This window comes from Pleurodeles waltl, chromosome 11 (assembly GCF_031143425.1).
Source record: "Pleurodeles waltl isolate 20211129_DDA chromosome 11, aPleWal1.hap1.20221129, whole genome shotgun sequence".
In the NCBI taxonomy this organism is placed as follows: domain Eukaryota; kingdom Metazoa; phylum Chordata; class Amphibia; order Caudata; family Salamandridae; genus Pleurodeles; species Pleurodeles waltl.
The window spans coordinates 613,015,066-613,037,656 of NC_090450.1; the positions used below are offsets into that span (position 1 = coordinate 613,015,066).

Genomic DNA, 22,591 nt, shown 5'->3' on the forward strand with positions numbered 1-22,591 from the left:
GAGAGTGAAGCAACCATCACTAGATTTTCCTGCATGGACCACCAGAAAATCATTTAATGACCCAGAAACACAGGGGAAAAACTGACTGTATATTGAGGTCATTGTTTATTTGTTTTACATGAATAAATTCCTGATTTCTCAATTTTTTTCCTAACAAGCTTTGCTGAGTTGGTGTATCAAACATGTCACCAGCTTCGCAAAGTCTCATGGACATCAATGGAGCCAATACAGTCCAACACTGAAGGCAACGAGACACCACACTTTCTGGCAGGGACCTCTAAATATGGCCTCCATTGACTTGGCAAAAAGAGCCCTTCTCTAAGACCCAAGACGTTTGAGCCAGATGTGCAACTAGACTGGTGCATAATGCTGGAGATGCCACAAGCAAAACAAAACAAATGCAGTTAAGATTTTCACAGCGCTTGCTATTGAACCCATAAACATGTTTAGTGAAAACTGTCCAGTTTGACTGATATCACTCGAGTGCACAACCTTTATTGCTTGTTTATGTTTATGCTGGTGTGCTCTATATTTTCACATATTCACTTCTGCTTTCTAATTGTGGATTGAGGCGGTAGCATTTGATTAGCACAAAGACATGGTTAGCTCAATGGGTGCAAGGCAGTACACCAGTGTTTTACCTCGAATTAGGAATACCATTGTTGAGATAGAGGTAGGGATGGCTCCTAGGGTGGTTTGTCCATCCAGACTCAATCACACATCAAAACAAGCTTTGGCAAAGCCAACCCACTTGGCTGGCACTGTGTGAAGAACTCTATGGAGTATTACATGGGCATGTCAACTCCGCTGGGAAGTGCTGAAGGAGTGCAGCTAGTGGGACTGCGAGCTTCCAGTGTCAAATCCCATCAGGATTCAGAAGCTGCCTCTGCAGATCTGCCCAATATGTGCATGCAGTAAGAGATCACATCACCTACAGTCATAATGTAAAGACAATAGCACAGTGCAACCATCCATGAACCACATGAGCTGTCTTAACAGATAGTGCCAAGAGCTAAAGTATACATTAATGGTGAAGTAGTTGCACAATATTGTGTGTGCCAGTGAAAAGTCTTTTTTCCATACATGCATATATGGATGACAGTGTAAAGCCTATTTATAAAGCTGAAAGGTTCTTAGGGTCAGATGTACTAAGACATGATTCTAAAAACGTGGTTGCAATTTGTGCACCGAATGTTTGGCAATTCTGCATTACTTTCCAAACCACCTACGTACTATGTACTAACAAGTCAGTTCACAAAATACTGAATTGCAGTAGGTCGCAATTCAACCTACCTCATGAATATTAATGAGGTGGGCCGCAAACTGCAACCCACTACAACGCAGCCAACAAAGGGATAGTGGCCAGCTGGGGTCAGCATACCGCCATGTCTGTCATTGCTTTTAAATAAAGTAATTTTTAATTTCTTTACAAGAAAATGGGATATATTTAAAAAAATGTTTTAAACCTATTCTTTTAGGGCAGTAGATCCATTGACTACTGCCTGTTCAAAAAAATGTTTTTTACCATACACAATAGGGAAGGCGACCCATTCCATTTGTTGCTGAATTGCTAAATGTATTTAATACATTTGAAAACACATCTTTCTTCTCCTAAACCCTGCGATTTACTGCATCACAGGGTTTGCAACAAGAACATGTGTTCATACATATAGCTCCTAGTTCTTTAAATCGAAATGGGGAGCATTCACCCAAGAACACTACTGTTCCATATGCATTTATATACTGGATTTCTTGTCCTTTCCTATTATGTTTAATATTTCATAGATGAGGGTGAAAATTGATAGCTGTTCCCTCATTTTCTCTTTTGTAATGTCCCTGTTCCAGGGAGAGGCCTGGCAGACCATCAACCAGATTAAATTTCAACCAGCTATGCCAAATGTGAACACTGGCCAAACTGACGGCTGGGTCCAGTCTATAGGTAAACCAAATAGTTTATGCATTAGTATACAGACTAATGCAAATATTTAGTGAAATATTAGTCGAAGTAAAAATAATTGTGTTTTCCATTGCACCCCAAAACACTCTTTTAGAATGCAATATTGTATTTAGTGCATTTTCTTGAATTATCTGGACCTTTCATCAGCCAAACATTAGGCAGAAGACTTAGCTCAATGTTTAAAATGCCAATTTCTGGGAAAAATGCTTTTTTTCTAGTCCGAATTATCATTAGCAAGAAAATCCATTATTTGGCTAACGAACATCTTTTTAGGTAATTTTAGCCGAAAAGGTTTGAAAAGCAGCAGCAGGATTTCTGTGATGGGGACAAGGACAATGGCAATGTAGGGCACATAGGTCACAGTCCACAAAATCGTGGATGCACATTAGCGCCCACTGCTCTGTGATGTGTTGGGTCCCATCAGCCATGTGAGGCTTGGTGAACGCTGATGTCAACTGCTCTAGCTTCCATGATCCATTTGAGAGCACTGCCTTGTATTATAAAATGGAGGGGGATTGTAAATTTTCATTCCACCATGTTGCCTTTCGGAGTATTTTTATTATGAGTACTGTGATACAGACAGGAGACATTGCTACCTCTGCCTGTATTACTTCCTAGACTACTGCAGCAGTGTGCTTCCTCTGGAATGCGATAGAAGGATAAAAGATGTTCCACGTGCAGATTTCAGTACATTCCTCCGTAAATAAAGAATACACTAGAATATACATCTGAAGCATCCTGGTCATGCTCTCCAATGTACTCTTTTGTTACGGGGCAGATGTTAGGTGAAACTGCATATGACTATGTTGATGGAGATGGGGCTGGAGAGCGGCGCTCTCTCTGAAAGCATCCCTGCTTTCACATGCGGTGCTGCCCGCAGGGTAATGCATCCATTTCCAAGATACATTAGTCTCGTTACGCTGTCACTAAAATGTCCAGGACAAGATGCAGTGAAAGGAAGTAAACAGAAGGGAGTAGCAGGGTCGGCCCTTCCTACCAGCTCCTTCCCTGTACAGTTTACCAGAGAAGCCAAAACTTGGGAAGCTTTGGCAAAGCCAGTCAATTTGACATTAGCAACCAGCCTTTTGGCTTTGTGAGATGATTGTTTTCTTGGGGTTTTCAAAAAAATGTTATTTTAGGAGCTGACTAGCTCTCACAAATAGTAACAAATCAAAAATTGGGGGGGGGGTGGGGAAACTAAAAGATTTTGGTCACAAATAGCACACATTGCACAGTAGTCCCTTGCACTGAAAGGAACAGGACTACTTTGTATGATGATGGAGGTATCTCCTTCTAAAAGGGAGAATATTGTAAATCCTTTAGGTTAGCCATTTGCTGAAGTGGGCTGACCCATTGCCACATGCTGTAGTCTGTAGCTAACAGAAGTGAAGAGTGAATGGCACAACAGACCAAAAGATGTAGATGCATGTCTGAAACACCCTAAAAGTATATTATGTATATAATTTTACTAAAAACAAAGCATCTGAGCTAACACCAGCCCTAAAAATAAAGGAAAACATTGGCATCACTGAAATCCACGATTTACTAATAAGTGTAGTACTTATTGGATTCCAGGAGAGGGCGCTCATAGATATATAGTTTTTGTAAGGGGAAATATTAGATCTATCAGGATAAATTCTCAACATGGAACACCGAGTAACAGTTCTATAACAATAAGGTTTTGCTACTGTCTGATAACATAACAACCTCACAGAACATATTAGTCCTGGGACTGGTATAGCAGGTCCTTACAACTATAACCCAGTGGCAATCACCTATAGTACATCTGACTGCACTTTGAAAGATCAATGGAATGGTGTAGTGACCCGCTAAAAGTAGTTATGTGGGCTCAACACATCTTGTTAAATTCTTTCCTGCATCAAGGTGGCAGATGTAATTTCTTTCTGTTCCATTCCCACAACTCACCACCAAAAGGCAAAAAAGGTAGGAACCAAAGGTAATCCCTATGACAAAGTATTTTGATCATTCTGGATCTTATTTGAGGTGCTTGGTCAATGAGAAGAGGGAACAAAAGCAGTAAAGTGTCCACATTAGCAAGATAGCTGCTGCCACCTCATGTGGGCCCATCCATGCATGCAATAGTAAAGCCCATCCCTGGCCTCTGAAAGTAATGATTTAAGAGTACCACAATAATTTGATTGTCCTGGATCATATCAGAAAGACACAGTCAATGTGAAGAAATAGAAAAGGTAGGAGAACACATGCCATTTATCTGGAAACATATTTACACTTTTAAAGATGATGGTCAGTACAAACGTTAAATATTAAGATCACAAACACTGTGAATTATAAGGAAAGAAGAAATCTGCATGTGCATCAATCTATCCATAAGACTTTTAAATGCAAAGTAGGTAGTGGGTTCCCAGAAAGAAATGTGCATAATTAACACACTGATGTCTAAGACAGGAAGCATAGTTGGAAGTGAATCATTTTCTTTGTTTGCCTGTGTAATATTAGTTAAAAGAATATGGGAAATCATAGGTTTTTCATTTGAATTTGAAGATAAAATATATGAAAAACAAAATGTCCAATTAAGCAATAGGTTAAACTCACATTAGTTTTTTACTTTTTGATTTTTCAGCACAGAGTAATGTAAATGTGGAAGATGATATGCTAATGTCAATGACCCATTTTTAACTGGGTGTTTGACAGAACACTGACCACTAAATACCACTATTAACTCACAGACAAAATGACTTCACATACATATAATGAAAAGTACCAGAACACTGACTTCAAAAGTGATGTGGACCGCAGTATCAACATGACATAGATTAGCACATACATTTAGATGTAATTAACATTATTATTGTAACTTTAAAAAAGATAAATACAAGTTTTTTAAAAAGGTAATCAATTTTCAAAATATAGTATACATATTAACTTTAATTTAACAAATTTCAAAAATATTTTAAACAAGTGCATTACATTGATAATAACTTTAACAAATAATATGAACAAATTCTAATATTAAATTATAAATTAAAATCATTTTTTTCTAATAATGATTTTTAAGAAAAATAAGTGACATTAATAAAACACAATAGAAACATAAACATATCTTTCTAACACATTTTTGAATCAACACATCATGAAGCGATTATATATTATATCAAAGAAGATTTTAAATATATATCACTGAAATGGATATTTTTCAAATGCTAAACACTAAACTAATTTTTGAAAACAGAGCACAATTAAAAAAAAGGAATTTAATTCCTTTAAAAAACATTTTAAAATACAGAAATTAAAAAACTAATAAACAACTCCTTTCTAAAAACATTAAAAGAAATAGGAAATCATTCAAACATACCAAAGTAACTATAACCATACAAATATTAGGAAACATAATACAATTTTGGGGTGGGGAAATCCGATTTACTATGCTAAATCCAATGTAAAAACATTTAGGTAGAGTAACTGTATACATAATAGGGTCAATTATACTATTCTAACTCCAGTCCAACAAACCTAAAGAAAAGTGTGAACATTCACAAGGGGTCAGGTTTACTATTCTGACTCCAGCCTAGTAAACACTGGGAAAGTTTAAAATAACTATTAATGGATGCATATTTACTATTTTAACTACAATTGAACAAAAGCTGGGAAAAGACCATACATTGTAGAGGGGTTATTTTTACTATTCCAAATCCAATCAGACAAACATTGTGGAAAACACATACATTGGGGAATGTCTGGTTTATTATTTAACTCCACAGTAATTAACACTAGAGGAAATGCATACATAGAGGGTGTGATTTAGTATTCTAACTCGAGCCCAACAAACATTAGGGAAAATACATACATTGGGGGGTGTTAGGTTTACTATTCTAACTCCACTCTAGCAAACACTGGGGAAAGTACATACTTGGGAGAATTACTATTCTAACCCCAGTCCGACAATCCTTGGGGAAATGCATAGATTGACAGGGATGGATCAGCTCTACTACTCTAACTCCAGTCTAACAAATACTGAGGAAAGTTCATATCATATTTTGAGGCCAATTTGATATATACTTCAATCTAATAAATGTTAGGAAAAATGCATATATTGGTGAGCTACAATCATTGGTGAAAGAGCATAATTTGTAAAGGGAGAGGTTTACATTTATTATTCTAAAACTAGTCCAAGATGGTTTGTGTAAAGTACATACATTGGGGGAATCAAATTTAAATTCCAACTCAAGTCTAACAACCGCTGAGGAAAGTGCATATATTTTGAGAGGGGGTAAATTCACCACACCTTCATAGTGGAATTAACATTTGAAACAAATTAAAAATAACAATAATGTGTGATGTTTTACCCTAACAATTATACAGTGATCTCTTCAAACCATATATATACCAGCAGGCATCTGATTCACTTTTCAAAGTTGGGGGGGGCACACTTTTCCATGGAGTTGCAATAAGGAGACGAGTAAGGGCCATAGATATAAAAAATTAAATATAACGGGCCCAAATCTCCCTTGTAGCGGTGATCATATCCAAGAACCATCATAACAGGCGTGATATAGATTTTTTTCCCGGAGAGCTTCGGCCAAAATGACTCTATTCTTCCATTAAGCATCCTTAGTTTTTCACAAACGTAAAACATATTTAGTGTATCCGCTGGGCCTTCCCCACATCTATGGCACTTATCGTCCACCCTCTTACCCCAAACAATTTAGCAGGGGCAAAATACAATCTAAACATCGTTTTGTAATGTTGGGTTCTCAAACTAGAAGAGAGAAGGACTTTCATTCCTAAACTAACCAACATCTGTAGGTCACATCCTCGTCTCCTAGCTTCTATGCCCAGTACTCCTTGTGATGTTTTAGATCGTACGGGACAGCATTACTTAGAAGATTATACACTTGACATATATTGCATCCCGAGCACTGAATGACATCTAAGAGGGGGACTCTTTCCAGCGAAAAAGTAGTCTGTCCAATATTGCCCATAAAATCTCTTTTCTGAGGGTATTTTAAGAAGGTCCTGTCACCTAAACCAAAATCCTGCTGCAGCTCACTAAAAGAGAAAACTGGTCAATCAGATAGAGATCACTTGGTTTATTATGACCAGACTGCTCCCTTGCCGACAGATAAGATCATAGGATATTGTTGGAAAAAGTGAAGAACGCCACCGGGGAGTATACAAGTTATGCTGTTTAACACCCATTAATTTACAGGCCTTATGACACACCCTCCAGGCTGCAGCCAGAATCTTAAACCTCACTTTTATATAAAACCTTGCACCTACCGGACGTAGAAGACAGCCACAAGCTGACCTCCTGAGCACTAGCTCATAAATCGTAGGCGGCCCTATATCGACTTTCAGCCCAGTTGTACTGCACTTTTCAGCCGAGAATAAAATCACCATCTGCCAAAGGAGTGCAGCCCAATATTAAAATTAAAAATTAGGAACCACCCAGCCCCCATGCTCTTGTGGGAGATTAAAAAATTTGAGGGCCCGCCTAGTCTTCTTGTACTGCCAAACAAAATTAATACATATAGAGTCAAGTTTACAAAGCAGAGACTGGTCCAGCTCAAGGGGTATGGTTCGAAACAAATAAAGCACCTTGGACAGAACAGACATTTTCAAAACATTGCACGTTAAAGATAAATGTAAAACATTAATACACCTTAGGTCAGAGCTAATCTTGCTTTTTAAAGGATCGAGATTGATCTGGGATATAAAATCAACCTTGGATGTAATCTTTATACCTAGATAGGTGGCAATATCCACCCTACCGGTGTCAATCAGGTTGATATTGGCTGTTCACACAATCTGTGTTTTTCCTTATTAAGAAGGTAGCCAGAGCTGCTTCTATATTTCCAAGTCAGTTTCTCAACCTCAGGTATGGCAATTTGTGGGTCTGAAGCTATTATTGCATAATCATTCACACAGGTTCAACTGTCTGGCTTTGAGTAAGTTGTTCTATAAATAATTTGTAAAAGAAGTTCAGCTTCCTATGCCCAGAATTTGTTTTAAATAATTTAGTATTAAACATATAAACAGCAAATAAAATAGTTTAAAAAAGTAACATAAAAATAAATTCAAATCAATTAATATATATTTTGAAAAATCACTACTCACCAAATAAATCAAATAAACAACAATTAAAATGTAATACATAATTTAAAAAAATAAGTGACAATGTAAGAAGAATAATATATTAACATTAATTTAAATATGAATTTTAGAAATGACTACTCATCCAATCCACCAATAAACCCAACAATCTAAAAAATGTACACTCCAACAATAGTTTATTTTTTTTAATACATCTGATAATAACATTTAACAAATAATACAATACAATAAGAGACCACGGAATAATGTCAAAGTAAACAATAGTTTATCTTTGATATTGTAGTAAAACACTTTTAAAATGATATACTTATCTTCGATATTTTGGTCAATGATAGTTTTGTAGTCACGATATTTTGACTACAACATTATAGTCAAACAATATTTTTGAATCAATATTTTGGTGGAATACCTTCTAGACTGAAACTAGAAAACTTCACCATGGAAATGTTGCCAAACATGAGCGTTGGTAGGTAAAGAACAAGCCTTTTGCACTTTGACCAAGAACACCATTGCCCAAAGTATGGTAAATTGTGGGAGTCTATGTATGCCTCAATAATAAAGCATGCAGTATGCAATTGATGAATGGCAAGTTCAACCAATGATTTGCGTCTTTGAGCTGAGGGTCTTTTGTAGAACTTTTAAAGGCTTTGCACCTACAGCTTACGGGCCTCCAGACAACCTGAAATACTAGCATACTGAGTGCACATGTGCAAATTAATTTAGCATACCATCAGCCATACCACAGCATTTGCACAGGTTCAGCCTCCATCAAACATTGGGGACAAAACCCTATTCATTCATTCATTCTTTTGGAGCACATGGACTGACTGACCAGTGCTTCAACAATAATTTGTTGGTCTCTGAGCAAGTAATTAATTAATCTCCTGATCTTGTGTAGCCCTGGGTTCCCCCACCAATGCACAGAGCTCTGAAAAAAAATCCAGGCAGCCTCGGTACTATAAGAGAACAGTACATACACATAAAATGTATATCTGTGAATCACTAATAGAAGAAAATATGCCTCAAATTAACCTATGGATTCTTCTATTGGTCAAGTAACTACCGGATGGCAATCTTCCAGAGAAATAAACAAATAAAATAAATATGCAAGCAAATAAGGTTTTGCTAAGGTAATAGCCTCCCAAATAACACATTCTAAAAGTATTTTTAACACTCAAGTGAATTTTATTGAAATACAGTAAAAGGTCTTATATAGATTGAGTAACGACATAGTAGGTGGTTAGATAATTTGAATATGTAAATCCCTGATCTGTGAAGATATATATTTTCTGCAAAGAAATGGTAGACACCTGTAAAGGTAATCTTCCTATATAGAAAATGATGGCTCATTGTGAGAATGGCAGGAGTAGAGAGGACATATGTACATGAAGATGGGTAATAAAAACGTATTATAATCTATTGCCCACCCAATGTTGATTACCCTGGTGTAAGTCATCAACACAATCCAATCTGTACAAGATAAAGTAAATGTTTTGTTTGAGGCTCAAGAATTACTTGTCACTTATCACAGTGCTTTTAAAGATGGCATCAAGCCCCAGCAGTAGCAAAATGCCTGACTCTTGTGATGAAATCTTGGTAGGCAAGGTTTGTCTACCCACACTATAAGTAGGACCTGAAGTGTCATTCTTTTTTACACTCCTGTGTTCTTATAATCATCAAACAAGTCCTTTAATTAATTATTTCTAAATTCAGGGCTTACTTCAAAATTCAACATGTTCCAACATTCAAGGCTTTCCCAGTTTGCAGTCAAAACGCTACAGGCAGGGGGTGAATACCTCTGGAATGCTCTTCATCAATACCGTTGTGATAATCAACAGTCGGTCTCCTTTTGCAAAAACCTAAAAATACTGCAATTTGGTCAAGCCTTGACTTAACTTCAATGTTCTCCTTTTTCCTGAGACCAGATGAGTGTGCTACTAAATACTTATACCAAGAAGCTTTCCAGCTAAACAAAGTGCTTGATAAGAATTACATCCTATCAGTGAAAATGGAACACACTCAAAAACACATAAATATGGTGCTGGACTAACACACAACAATAGCCATCGTTTAAACGGAGTGGTTGTTCTTAATCTTTGTCTTAATTTTTGAAGTGTTTATAATTTTTCACTATAGATGTGATGCACTGTGTGAAATTTAGAACGGACCGACAAATTGGTGGTTCTAAGATTGTTAGACAAGGGTCAAGGTGGATAGCAGAGATCAATGTGAGGATTGAACAGGCAAAGAAAATGAAGGATGCTACTGACACCAGTCGTTAGTGGATCATGTAATCCTGTTGAAGTTAAAGGGGTGAAATGGGGGCATGTCCACTACGTATGATGAAAATGGACCTTGGTCACCTAAGGGAAAATTGTGATCCTGCCCTAATAAAAAATTACCTGCACTCAGTCAGATGAACTCTCAGCTATATGAAGGTCCAGAGCTGAGTAAAGGTCGCCTTGAAAGAAGGCATAAATAAACCTGCTGCCTATGAGTTACAGAGACATGTGATAGGCCCCTGACTTAACCTCATTCTATCAACTGTACAAATCTGCTACATCATTACAAGGTTTCTGTAAAGGATGAATGTGCGACATAAGCAAAAGAGAAACAGGCATATTTAAATATCCAAATAAATAGTAACAATGAAATTGTGCATAACACTTATTTAAATGAACATAAGCAATATATGAACCCATGGTTTTTTGTTTAATATGCACGTGTACAGCGAAATGAGCTCTGTGACACTTTCCAGACAACTTAAAGTGTGTTTCACTTCATATATAGACTATTGTTCACATTGAAACATTAAACACAAAAGTGGTGTGGCTGTTTAATAGGCTCAAACCGCATCTGCAGCAGAAGTTGTTAAGTTTATGAGCAGTTACTGACAAAGTAAGGATGCTTGGTCTTGGGATCAGTGCCCGGTACATTCAGGGTGAAAAAAAGATTCAGTTAATTTACCTACATACATTTATGTTGAAATGAGTACGAGTGTCTCTGCGTGCAGCAACGATTCAGCTGCCATTCGTTCCACATGGGAAAAAAATTAGATAGTAGGCAAAAAAACAGGGCAAGTCACCTTTGCGCTATTTTCTGCTTGTGTTATTAAGAATGAAGCAGATGCGTTTTTCCCCAGTTCATGTTTCAGAAACATGTGCAATCAGAACAAAAATGTAATAGTTGTTTGTGTAACCACTGCTAAACATGTAACCGTTTTTTCTTCTAAATCACTTTACATCTGCCATAGCGATTATTGCTGATATGAATTGTCTCTTGTATAATGAACAGTCTGACAATAACAAATAAACCTTTGTTAGGCTAAAACCTTTTAACAAAAATAGCAAACTGATCTCATACTGTTTCTTACCTATGTAACACAGAATGGAACAAATTGATTTCGCCTCAACCCTAGCTCCACAGTGACATTTCGTTTCAATTACTGTTCTTGTTAGGTAAACATAGCAAAAATCATACGGCATAGCATTTGTAATGCTTACCATTTGCTCCATTCAAAAGTACGCAATAAACAAACGTTGTGCAAATCGAGCTGCCGTATTTATTTCACCAGTGCAAGGTTTGCTTAATGTGACCTCTGGAGTTCTTTCGTAAAGCAAAATGCGCCAGAGGAAAATTGTTTTTGCCACACTGAAGTCCCGTAGCCAGGACCTGGACTCACTTATCAATGCCAGGCCAGAGAGAAACTTTCCCAGTTCCCTTTACTTCCCTGGCGTGTTCAGATGTTTTGCAAACTCCCAGAGTGCACATGGTTCTCTGCCAGATGTAGATCCTGAAGAATGGTGGGTTTTGTCCTCCATGCTAGTGCCTCGTAAGATTTAGATTATCATTGTACAAGGTTTGGCTTCACAAATTATTCCCCGATCTCTAGCTGAGTTTCTGGAAGATGTATTTCCTTTTTTATGCCAACAGCAAAACGTAATAAAAAAGAAGAATGTTTCCCTTCCAGGCGGGAGGTCGCAGGTCATAAAAACTCTGATGCCCCTCTGTCATGAAGGTTGGTCCATCTGTAGCTCGTTTAATAATCCCTAGTCTTTCTGCAGGCTTCACTCTTGAAATACTGCCATGAAAAGTGTTATGTGCAGTGTGTCATATGTGGGGATGGCTATAAATCGCTTCATGAGCCACGCTTTAAAACTTATTTCTGAGAGAATCCAATTTGTCTGGCCACTTACAATTTACTGATGGACTACTGGGCATCATTGCTCAGTTCAAAAAGGTGGTTCAAATAACAGTAAGATAATAAACTTGTATTCGTCCATGGAAAGAGGAGTAACTATCGCAATGAAGTTGCCAAGTTTTTTTAATCAGCATACATTTATATAGATTTGTTAGGCACTAATGCACTATTAAGTATACATTTCTCTCACTTATACATGATAATGGCTTCACGCTTGCACGCCTGCCTGTGGGTTAAATTGACCACTGAAATAGTGTATTAGCACATCCTGGAAAAAATAATACAAGTCCAAAAAGGAAACAGCTAAAATAACAACAAAAATTAACACTCTGTACATCTAAGACTTTGCAACGTCAATTAGGCATAATTAGTTGGTAAAGTCCAAACAGGACAGAACACGCTGCACCATCAAGTATAACTAGGACTTACTACCGACAAATACCTCCAAAATGTATGAACCTTTAATAAGACAGACTCTAAACCTGTAAATACATCCAGGAACCTTAAGTGCACCAAATTCTTTACACCTATATATGGCAACGATAATGACACTGCATCACAAAATACAGTTAACGCTTATGAAGATTGTGGTGAAAATTAGTACTTCACAAGCACTAAACATGACAACAACATTGTATAATCAAATATTCCTAAAACATAGCATCGACAAATAGTTACGGAACTTAGCTTGTCTTTAATAAGGCAAAGACCTAATACGCAAATAGGACAATGATGTTGCAACACCAAACAAGTCTACCATTTTGCAATCAGAAGCAATTTAAGCACCTTGCAAATAACAAATAAGGCAAGAACATTGTATCATTAAATTTTCCCAAAAATTACCTACAGTAAAATGTGATAATACTGTGCAGATAACTAAGACAAGTAGTTGCCACCCCGAAATCCAGTCAAGTCTTAGCTTCCCAAAAGGACAACAAAGTTTCAGTACGTAACTCCTCTGAGCCTTCAGAAGCTCACTTCAAGTACTTTAAAAACGCCAAATTAGTAAACATGGTAACATCATAAGTGCTTCAAGCTAGTGCCTAATTTATTTAAAAAAGTAAGTGCCAAGGCCCTTCTTGGGAGGCCACTGCAGCCTACACCATCCATTGCCCTGCCAGTACTGTCAATGACAGTACCAACATAACTAATATCCATAGCACTCATCCATGTGTGACAGTTCAGGCTATTCCAGGCCACCCAAAGCTATAAGAATTGCGTGGGTGGCAGATATTATTCATTTTAATGTCCAATTAGTTGTAAAACACTGTAGTTGTGCTCTTCTAAAATAGTCAACGCCACCATGTGGTGGACAGTCATTAGTGCTGGTGTTGAGAATTAAGTGCTGGTGCGAGTGAAGGAAAACCATCAGTGCAAATTAAGCACTGCCTCAAATGTAGCTCCAGCAAATAGTAATTAACACTTTGCACCTTCTGATAAGGCAAATAATCCTCCCCCTGAGGTCCATCCACGTATGAATACCACAACATGACTATGTAACATCGAACACTTCTAAGGGTTTGCAATTAGAAGTTATTTTAAGTAATTAGTAAATACCAAATAGGATAACAACATTGCACCCAAAATATCCTGAAAACAATGTACAGGTTTATAGTTAAAAGACTTTCCAACTGTTAAAAGGACAAAGACTTAGAACATATCAGTACATCTAAGGCTCAACACTCTTACAGGAGAACAACATAATTATTCTAAATATATTTAAAACTTAGCACCTCCATATGCAGCTAACATTTATAGAGACTCTGACGTTATCAATTGCAATGTAGTTCAGGCTTCATGAAGAATGCGGATTAAAGTAAAATCATTACAACATTCATTTGATGCAGAACAAGCGCAGCATTTAAAGATTAGAGCAAATGCTGTATACCAAAATGTATTGAAATATGTGGTAAATATAGCAGCATTTTATTGCATGTTTTAGCGCATATTTGAGCCCTGACTGAGGGTTAATAGGCACTGACAGCATATAGTGACAGTGACATAACAAAATGCCAGTGACAGCAGCTCACAACTACCTGCCTTTAATGACAACATTGACCACAACTTGTCAATATTTCTTTTTGTGAGATAGCTGCACAATACCAAAATCATAATTTGCTTCTTTAAGGGAAAAATTATAAACACCACCTGCATTACCGTGGGTGGCAAGTTCTACACTCACTAGACACTGGAATAAAAAGCCTTCCTCATGCTCTAGTTCCTCGGGTTCTCACTACATCTAAAAGTCAATGATCATTTGGATGGAGATTCCAAGTGAGGATGCGTTATTCGAGTTGGTTCTAAGATACAATGGTCTCACACTCTCAATTGCGGTGCAATGTCCAATTGACATTAAGGGTCAGCCCCTAGCACCACCTTAGCACCACCATAGCATCATTTTTTTTACAATAAGGCAGCGCTAAGATGGCATTTTCCCTGCGCCATATTTACAAAGTGATGCAATGCATGCATTGCGCCACTTTGTAAACCCTTGCGCCACATTATGTCTGCGCCAGGCATAATGCATGCAAGGGGGTTGTTTCCCCATTGGGGGGGAGGAGAGCAGAAAATGGTGCAAGGAAATCTGAGAGATTTCCTTGTGCCATTTTTTTGGGCAATTTTAACACCTGCTCAGAGCAGACGTTAAAAGGGGGCTTCCATTATTTAAAATGGGCCCCTATGTGCTCTGCAGAAGTAGTTCCAAAATATTGCAGCTATTCCTGTAGAGTACATCAAAAGCATCAAAAAAATGATGCAACTGCCCCATACCCTGCGCCATGGTGCGCTGTATTTTAAATACGATGCACAAATGGTGCCAGTAGGGGGAGGGGGGCTAAGGGGCGCAAGGAAAGTGGAGCTGCAAAAGTTGCAGCACCACTTTTCTTAAATCTGCCCATATGTGCCTTGGGTATTTTAAAGATGGGAAAGAAAGACAACCTGTTTTTGGGTTGCTGTAATTTCATCAAGGCACTGTCCTCCATAGTGAACTTGCTGTGTGGGCCGTTACATCAAGTGGGGTATTACTCTATGTCTATAGTGCATATAGCGCAAACTGCAAAATAGTAAATAACAGGATGAAATACATTCCAATGGTTATTTGGATCACGCTTATTGGTACAATGATCAATGCACTACAAGTTGTCTTGATGGAACTAGACTTAGCACCAGAAAGCAAGATAAAGATTTTGCATTTTTTTTAAACTGTTAATAACCAGTTTTGAGTACTTCTGAATTGGCAATACTCCAGTTCATGTAACGTAGCTGGATAAAAAGCTCAGTGAAAAAGTATAATTTAACTCTTCTAACTTAGAACACAAAGAAATCTCTTTAGTAATTAAATTTTCCTTTTGAGCTAGTCTGATGCCTATAAAAGAGAACTCACCATACAAATGTCACAAAAGATCCAACATAAAGGTAAAACCTCTAACGGATTTGGATTTCTAATATGCTAAAGCCATGGACAGAAACATGTAGCAGCACATATGAGAAAGTTAAGAACTAAGAGGCATTTTGGTGTTCATTTGACTTTCCTGAGATGGGGGACGTCTGACGAACATTTCAGAGCTTAATTTTGTCATCTGATAAAGCCCCCATACTCTCTTGAAAATGTTTTTAAGGTATATAGATACTACGTATATCTTTGAAGCAATTGGCACAAGGGCAGTTTGTGAATGGGAGAAAATATCACTTATGTAGTTTTTCCCTAGAGTGAACCAGTCTTTTTCCACTTGGAAGGTCTACCTTGATGCCTACTTCGGTGTGGGTTGTCCTGTCTGAGTGGTTACCCAGTCGATCCCTCGAACTCTAAAACCACTTGATTTCTGTTAAGCATATCGCTGAAAATGATTTTGAGACATATTATTTCCACATTCAATGTTATATCTATAGATTTAAATAATTGATGCAATAAAAAATTCATCATTGAAAGCAATTTTCTTTTTTTTTTTTTTTTTTTGCAAATAAAGAGACTACTTAAATCTACAAGCAAAAAACTGCCTTTTTTGCACAAGTGTAAGGTGTGTGTTCTAAGGCACATAAAACATCATTTAACCTTCAGCTAAACCAAACATGATAATCAAAAGCAATTCCAGACAGAAACTCAACTCCCAACCTTAGTTTTGACACCCAAAGTAAAACAAGTAAAACTGGTTCATATGGGTTGTGTAGGCCATGATCACTGAATATTTATTGCACTTTTTTAAAACAGCAGACAGCACTTTGAATTGACATTACCGTTGGTGAGCCGTGTGAGAAAAATCTCTGCCATGCAGTGGTTAGGGGAATTTGCCTAGAAATCCATGTTACAAGCGCAACGCAGAGTGGCCAACGTTTCGCCAACTCTGCCGGCTGAATGTATTGTGACTCCTAGTTTTTATTTGATTTTTTTTTATTTTACTTGATATGTTGTGTTTATGCTGTCCAATAAATACAGCCTGAGAATGGAGTATATTCTCTAACACAAGAATTGCAGTGAATGGTCATTTTTGCGGGACTAGCACTGTAGTTAACAAGGGTGGGGATCTTTAATGTCCTGTGGTGGGGGGGCTGGGGTTTGACTGGTCTCAATGAAGTCCCCCACCTGTGAGGCCTGCAGGCAAGCACAGCCTTCTTTTATCTAACCCTTGCTGCTTAGCAATTTCGTTCAAAGAGAAAATACAGCACTTAGTGCCTTATGGACATTAAGATAGTGCTGTCTCTGCTGTATATGTGTTTTCCTGGATAGCAAGATTTTGTATATTTGAAGCCTATGGCACAATTTTCAGCACCAACCAAAAACTGAGTAGTACATTAGTTTTGGAGATCTCAATTTGAACCTAGGATACAAATTATAGCGATGACGGTCTATGAAAATTGATAAAATAGGCCTGTGCAAATGTTTTCTCAAACTCGGAGCAACACTTCATGCTTACAGTCAGTGATGTCTGTTTAAAGCATGTCTTTGAACTTCACGGACTTCACCCAAAACTTTGAACATCCAACACCCTTCTAACCACACAGGCTGGAGGGGCTCTCAGGAAACAGACCACAAATCAGAGCGCTTTACAGCCTCATCATCATAGGAAGCCCCATACCAGTGATTTTAAAACTTGTTAATGCCACCCCCCAACAACCCGTTACAAATGCAATAAACATTTTTCTGTTAAAAACAAAACACGATTATCTGTATAATCGTTCTTTCGGTCAGAGCCTGACACCCCCATCTGGGATCCCTTGAGGCCCCCTAGGGGAGGCCCACCAGTTTGCAGACCCCTGCCCTATACAAATGCTGAAATCTAATCTTTATTTAATCGATGGGTTTGTGATCTCTGCCCTGGTTTTTCTAATAGATAATCCATCCTTATGGCTTGGTTAAACTAGTATATTATTTGAAATGCATGCCTTTTAAATTTAATAGCTTGGCTTTATAGTGTACTTGCCACTGCCGATAGCTGTTTGTTCTAGTGATGAAAGAAGATTTGCTACTTTGTCAGAACGCGATGTTATGCTTTTTATCGACCTCAGTAGGATGAACCACTGAGCTAGTAAAGCCAAAATTCGAATCTGGGACATTCAAGTTACAAACAATGATTTCTGCAGAAAGATCCACTGTAAACATGACAATCGCGATGCGAGCGACATGCTAGCGATATGATTGCAGGTCGTCTGGCCAGGGTTTAAGGAAAGCATTGCCTTTGCATTTCTTGTAGAGGGATGGTGGGCATTTGCAAAAAGAAACACAAATAAATCCGTAAAATATGGCTAAAGAGAAAGTGCTAAACGCGAGTGCTGGCAGCTCACCACATTTTAAAGACTTCGAAGAGGCCGGTACGCCATAAGCATTTATTCATATCCCATTTCAAGCAGGTCCATTGTTCTTTTCTGCAGCTGTGTACTAGAGTCCTTTCTCTGTTGTCAATCACTGTGGGTTTTTGTACGTTTATATTTTGGGAGGGTCTGTCTGTCCTGTAATGATACAAAAAGTTGTTTTTCCTACACTACGCTGCCTGCCTAAGACTTTGCACTTGTTACTGCCATCAACTCAACGGCGCTCACTTTATCGACTTCAGAAGGATGACAGACGGGATATCCCTACCCTGATTTAAACATTTGACATCATGTTAATAATAGATATCACTGTGAGCCCAGAACTCTGTGGCACCATCTTACCCACAATGGAGGACAGTGCCATTCAGGCTATTCGCACACCTCTGCAGCACGCATATTAACCCCATGGGCTATAATTCTTACAAAGTTACATTGATAAGAACACAGGCAACATTCTGAAATCCCCATGTGCTGAAAAGACAAACAAACTAAAACGGCCAAGCTACAGAAAATTCCTCTTGTGAACAAACAATAACAGTGGCCAAGAATACTGAACGGCTTGTCGTGCTATTAGTGTGTACATTTGTTTCTTTCTACGTGTAAGACGGTTCAGAAAGTTCTTTCCACTAAGAGAACGCCGTATCTGTTCATATTTTGTGATTCATCACATAGAACAGAAAATACATGCACAGGAGACCCCTGGAAAGCAGCACATCTGCTTAATGCTAACCCCCTCAATATGGAAAAGCAATTAGAAAAAGGGAACTGGGAACTAACTGGTGAAAGCAAAACAAAGCCAGCCAGAGTGCTTTTCCACCGTTAGGAACATGACAGAACATGGTTTATGAGTCACCCACACAGAAGTCGAGAAGGCATAGCCGGCAGCGTGTGTGCCCAGAGATGAAGCCGTAAAGAACTACTTATTAGAGCGGGGCATTGGCCCTCCCTGGGAAAGTGTGCGCCCCGTGTTTTGCCAACAGCCTGTTGTTTTTCCAGCTGCATCCTTCCCTACAGTTTCCCCGAATGCCACAGGACGAGTACGTCCTCTCTTGCCCAGTCCTTGCATTCCTCATGATACTGTTTTATGTAGACGTAAGCGTCAACGGTGATAACGTACACGTCGAGTCGTAGTTTCACGTGCCAAGGCGCACTAATACCAGCGAGGAGTTAAATCTAGCCCTCCGTCGCCTTGAAACGAATTGGCTACAGGCAAAATGTTATTTGCCCAATCTAAAGTGTTTATTAATCCGCGGCTCGTGTGTGTTTTTTATTATTTTATTGATGCGCTGTATTGTATTTGCATTTATACGGGGCTTACTCCTGGCGACGCGTTCATACTTTAAGGCTCCTGCAGCTATACTATATATTTAGTTTTGTATATTATGTGTATGACGGACTTTCCGTTTGCTGTTTATGGACCCAATTTGTATTTTAGCTATTGCTTCAAATCGAAATTTAACGCACAGCAAGCAACATGTGATTATTAGGCAGTTCGTGATAATCAATGTACCCACCTCCAGATAATGAAATATGATGGTGACTGTGTGGATTCGAATTCGTCAGCAGCAATCCCACAATTCACCGAGTAATTCTGGCGTTTTGTAACATAAATGATCCTAACAGGGACACCAAAAGCTAAACAATTGGCGACTTTGCAAATATGTCATGTTAGGTATTCTTTAAAACAAAATGCATTTATTTGCTAATAGAACTGCCTTGCCTGTTTGTTATGTATAAGGGTGCCAATTGTCAGCTCTCCTAGTGGTGGCAGATATGGTGCTTGAGACTCGAAGCTAAATGTCTAAGGGTGCCTTGTACAGCATCACGTGCCAAAGTGCTGACCAGAAATAACTCAAATACCTATTGGGTAGGCGCTATATTGTTAAGCCATCAACAGATAACAAAGACAGCATTACGTGAGAGGATCCTGATATGCCCACAGGGAGGGAGTTGATGATCTATAGTGAGTGAGTTGCCAGATGCGGTGTTTTGCCCAGGATCACACGGTCCGATCAAACAAGGCAGTCATGATTAAATCTCAAGCCGCCTGGTTCTAAAAGCCCACATTAAGCCAGCGAATCACTTTTCCTACCTGCACTCAGACACTCTGCAATTGTTTCCAGTCCTTGATTTATCCGTATTCCATGGGATTATAAACACAATGATCACATGTGATCGCTGCTATTTATCATGCTTTCCCATAAACTCACAAAAAAACAATTTTTTTAAACAAATATTAAGAAATAGGTTTACCAGATGATTCCATGCAATCAGCAACATTGTGTTTTATATCCTTGCATTCCTTGAGCTTCAGTCATCCAAAATGTCAACACAGTAAACTATACATAATTGCCAGATTACTATGGCTAGTGAAGAGAAATCCACTATGTATGTTAAGCTATGTTTGTAAAGTATAGCACTTTGCACCACCTTAGGGTCAATTGAAAGCACCGAAGAAGGGACAGAGAAGTAAAGGGACGATGAAGAAGAAGAATCAGGAAAGAAGAAATGATGGGATAAGATTCAGAGAATCAGAAAGGGTCTTTCTAAAACAGCTACTATCAGACGGAGCAGTAATGAAGTGGTTGCCACTTGGAGGAAAAGCAAGAGGGCTTATGAGGGCGGTGATAAGTGATCAGCAGCATTTAACATGTTCTGATGAACTTCCAATATTGCCAGCTAATAGAAAAGAGGCAACGAGAGATAAAGTGATTTGCCCAGTATCATCCCAGTTGCTCAACGGGAAAACTTCAACCAAAGAATCAAAGTACAACATGTGAGCACAAGACAATCTCTCCTTCCTTTGACATTGGCACAACTTACCTTGTGGCCTGGAGGGTTCTGTTGCATTAGGGGCTGTCATCGCAATGCATACGTCATTCTGGGGGAACTGGTCGCACTTGAGCATCTCTGGCCAGTGGAAGCCAAAGAACTGCATGACTGGCTCACAAGAGTCCCGCACCGCCTCACACAGCCAGCGGCATGGGTAGATGGGGCGGTCCAGGCAGACAGGCGCAAAGAGGGAGCACAAGAAGACTTGGGTGCCCACATGACAGTTCTTGTTGAGCAGGGGAACCCAACTGCTGGCCTGCTGCTTCACCTCGGCCATTGTCTCGTGGTCCAGCAGGTTGGGTAACACCATCTTGTCATAGCCCACGCTGTGGCATAGCCGCAGATCCACGGGGATGTCCACACACTGTGCTGGCTTGGTGTAGAAGCGTCCACTTTGGTATGAGCCAATGTCTGACTGGAAACTTACATAGTCATACTCGGTCGCCTTGCTGCCTGTAGAGAGTCCAAATGTGAATGCCAGTAGGACCCCCAAAAGACTCCAACAGCTCGCCCCCAAACTCTGTACTCGAGCCATGTTAGTGGAAAGAAGTGAACAAATATCTGGCGTTTTCCACTCTCTCGTCTTGCTTGACAGTTGTTTCCACTCCGAACAAAAGAAAATGCCTCCGGACAGCCTGGGCTTGGAGGAAAGTCGCCCTCCCACTCTCGTATCAGCTTTTTTAACTTCGCAGTCAGCGCGATGTGACTTTTCTGTTCTCTCGAGTTGGAGAAGGGCATCCAGCTTTCACCGGTGCATCTGTGGCACCTCCTCACAGCCCGGCATGGTGTGGAATGGCCAGGTTGCTGGCAGGACACAGCTTCTGAAGAGGGCAGCAGCCAATCAGGAGCCGACTGCTCCCCCGCCCCTCCCTCCCTCGCTGCTTCCCTCCACCCCCTCCAGAGTAGGCATTTACAAGTGTCAGTCACACACTCAATTAACCAATCACTTTCCCCTGTGTGGCCTCGTTTTGCCTAAGGTAAACACAGGTCAACATCCCTTAACGCAAAGTGTAACAATGCCATTAACTGGAGCTTCCCCATAGAAAACAGCTTTCTGTATCGATTCCCTGGGCACTCTCTTGTATTGACACAACACCGACTTCGAATGTATAATAATATGTGCATATAATAGAGTGATATGGATGAAAAAATGCCAAATTTATATTTTTACTCGCTTTCGTAGAGGTCGTGTCGTGTTAAAATTATAACAAAAAGACGAATCACACGGGAATATAGACATTTTGTAATTCTCCCTGTGAGTAGGGGATGTGGTCGGGGGGACTTAAATGTGAATATGCAACAACGACAATTCTGTTTCCTTATTGAGTGTACTTCACCACCAGAACTGTGTGTTTGTGTCTCACTCCTCTTGTCTGCCGAAATTCCAAATACTTAAAGCAGGCTGACAATACATATCAGTCTACGTAAATAAACCTGGAACAGTCTGTTCGTCACAAAGGGGACTGACTGAGGGGTTTTCCATTCAAACAGCCAATGTTATATATCCATGCAAAAGTCCGTTTTTATAGGGCTCAATGCCGCTAATGAGTGTTTTCCCTTTTCTAACCACTTCACATTTTAATCAAAGTATGGAATCAAGAGCACATGCGGCAGAATGCCCAATATCTCACAATGCATCAAGTGGAGAAGCCAACATTAGAAATCATTTCACTCGTTGCGATCTTCGCCTATTTTCTTAAACC

The 22,591-nt window shown here is 39.1% G+C and overlaps 1 protein-coding gene across 1 annotated transcript in view; it reads right to left on the minus strand.

The window, feature by feature from the left end:
• SFRP1 (secreted frizzled related protein 1) overlaps nucleotides 1-21,686 on the minus strand; it is a 158,529-nt gene extending 136,843 nt beyond the window's left edge. Inside the window, exon 1 of the mRNA XM_069214118.1 lies at nucleotides 20,880-21,686. Coding sequence (XP_069070219.1) covers nucleotides 20,880-21,423 — 544 coding nt within the window. The 5' untranslated portion in view covers nucleotides 21,424-21,686. The remainder of the gene's footprint in view (nucleotides 1-20,879) is intronic.
• Between the last annotated feature and the right edge of the window lie 905 nt (nucleotides 21,687-22,591).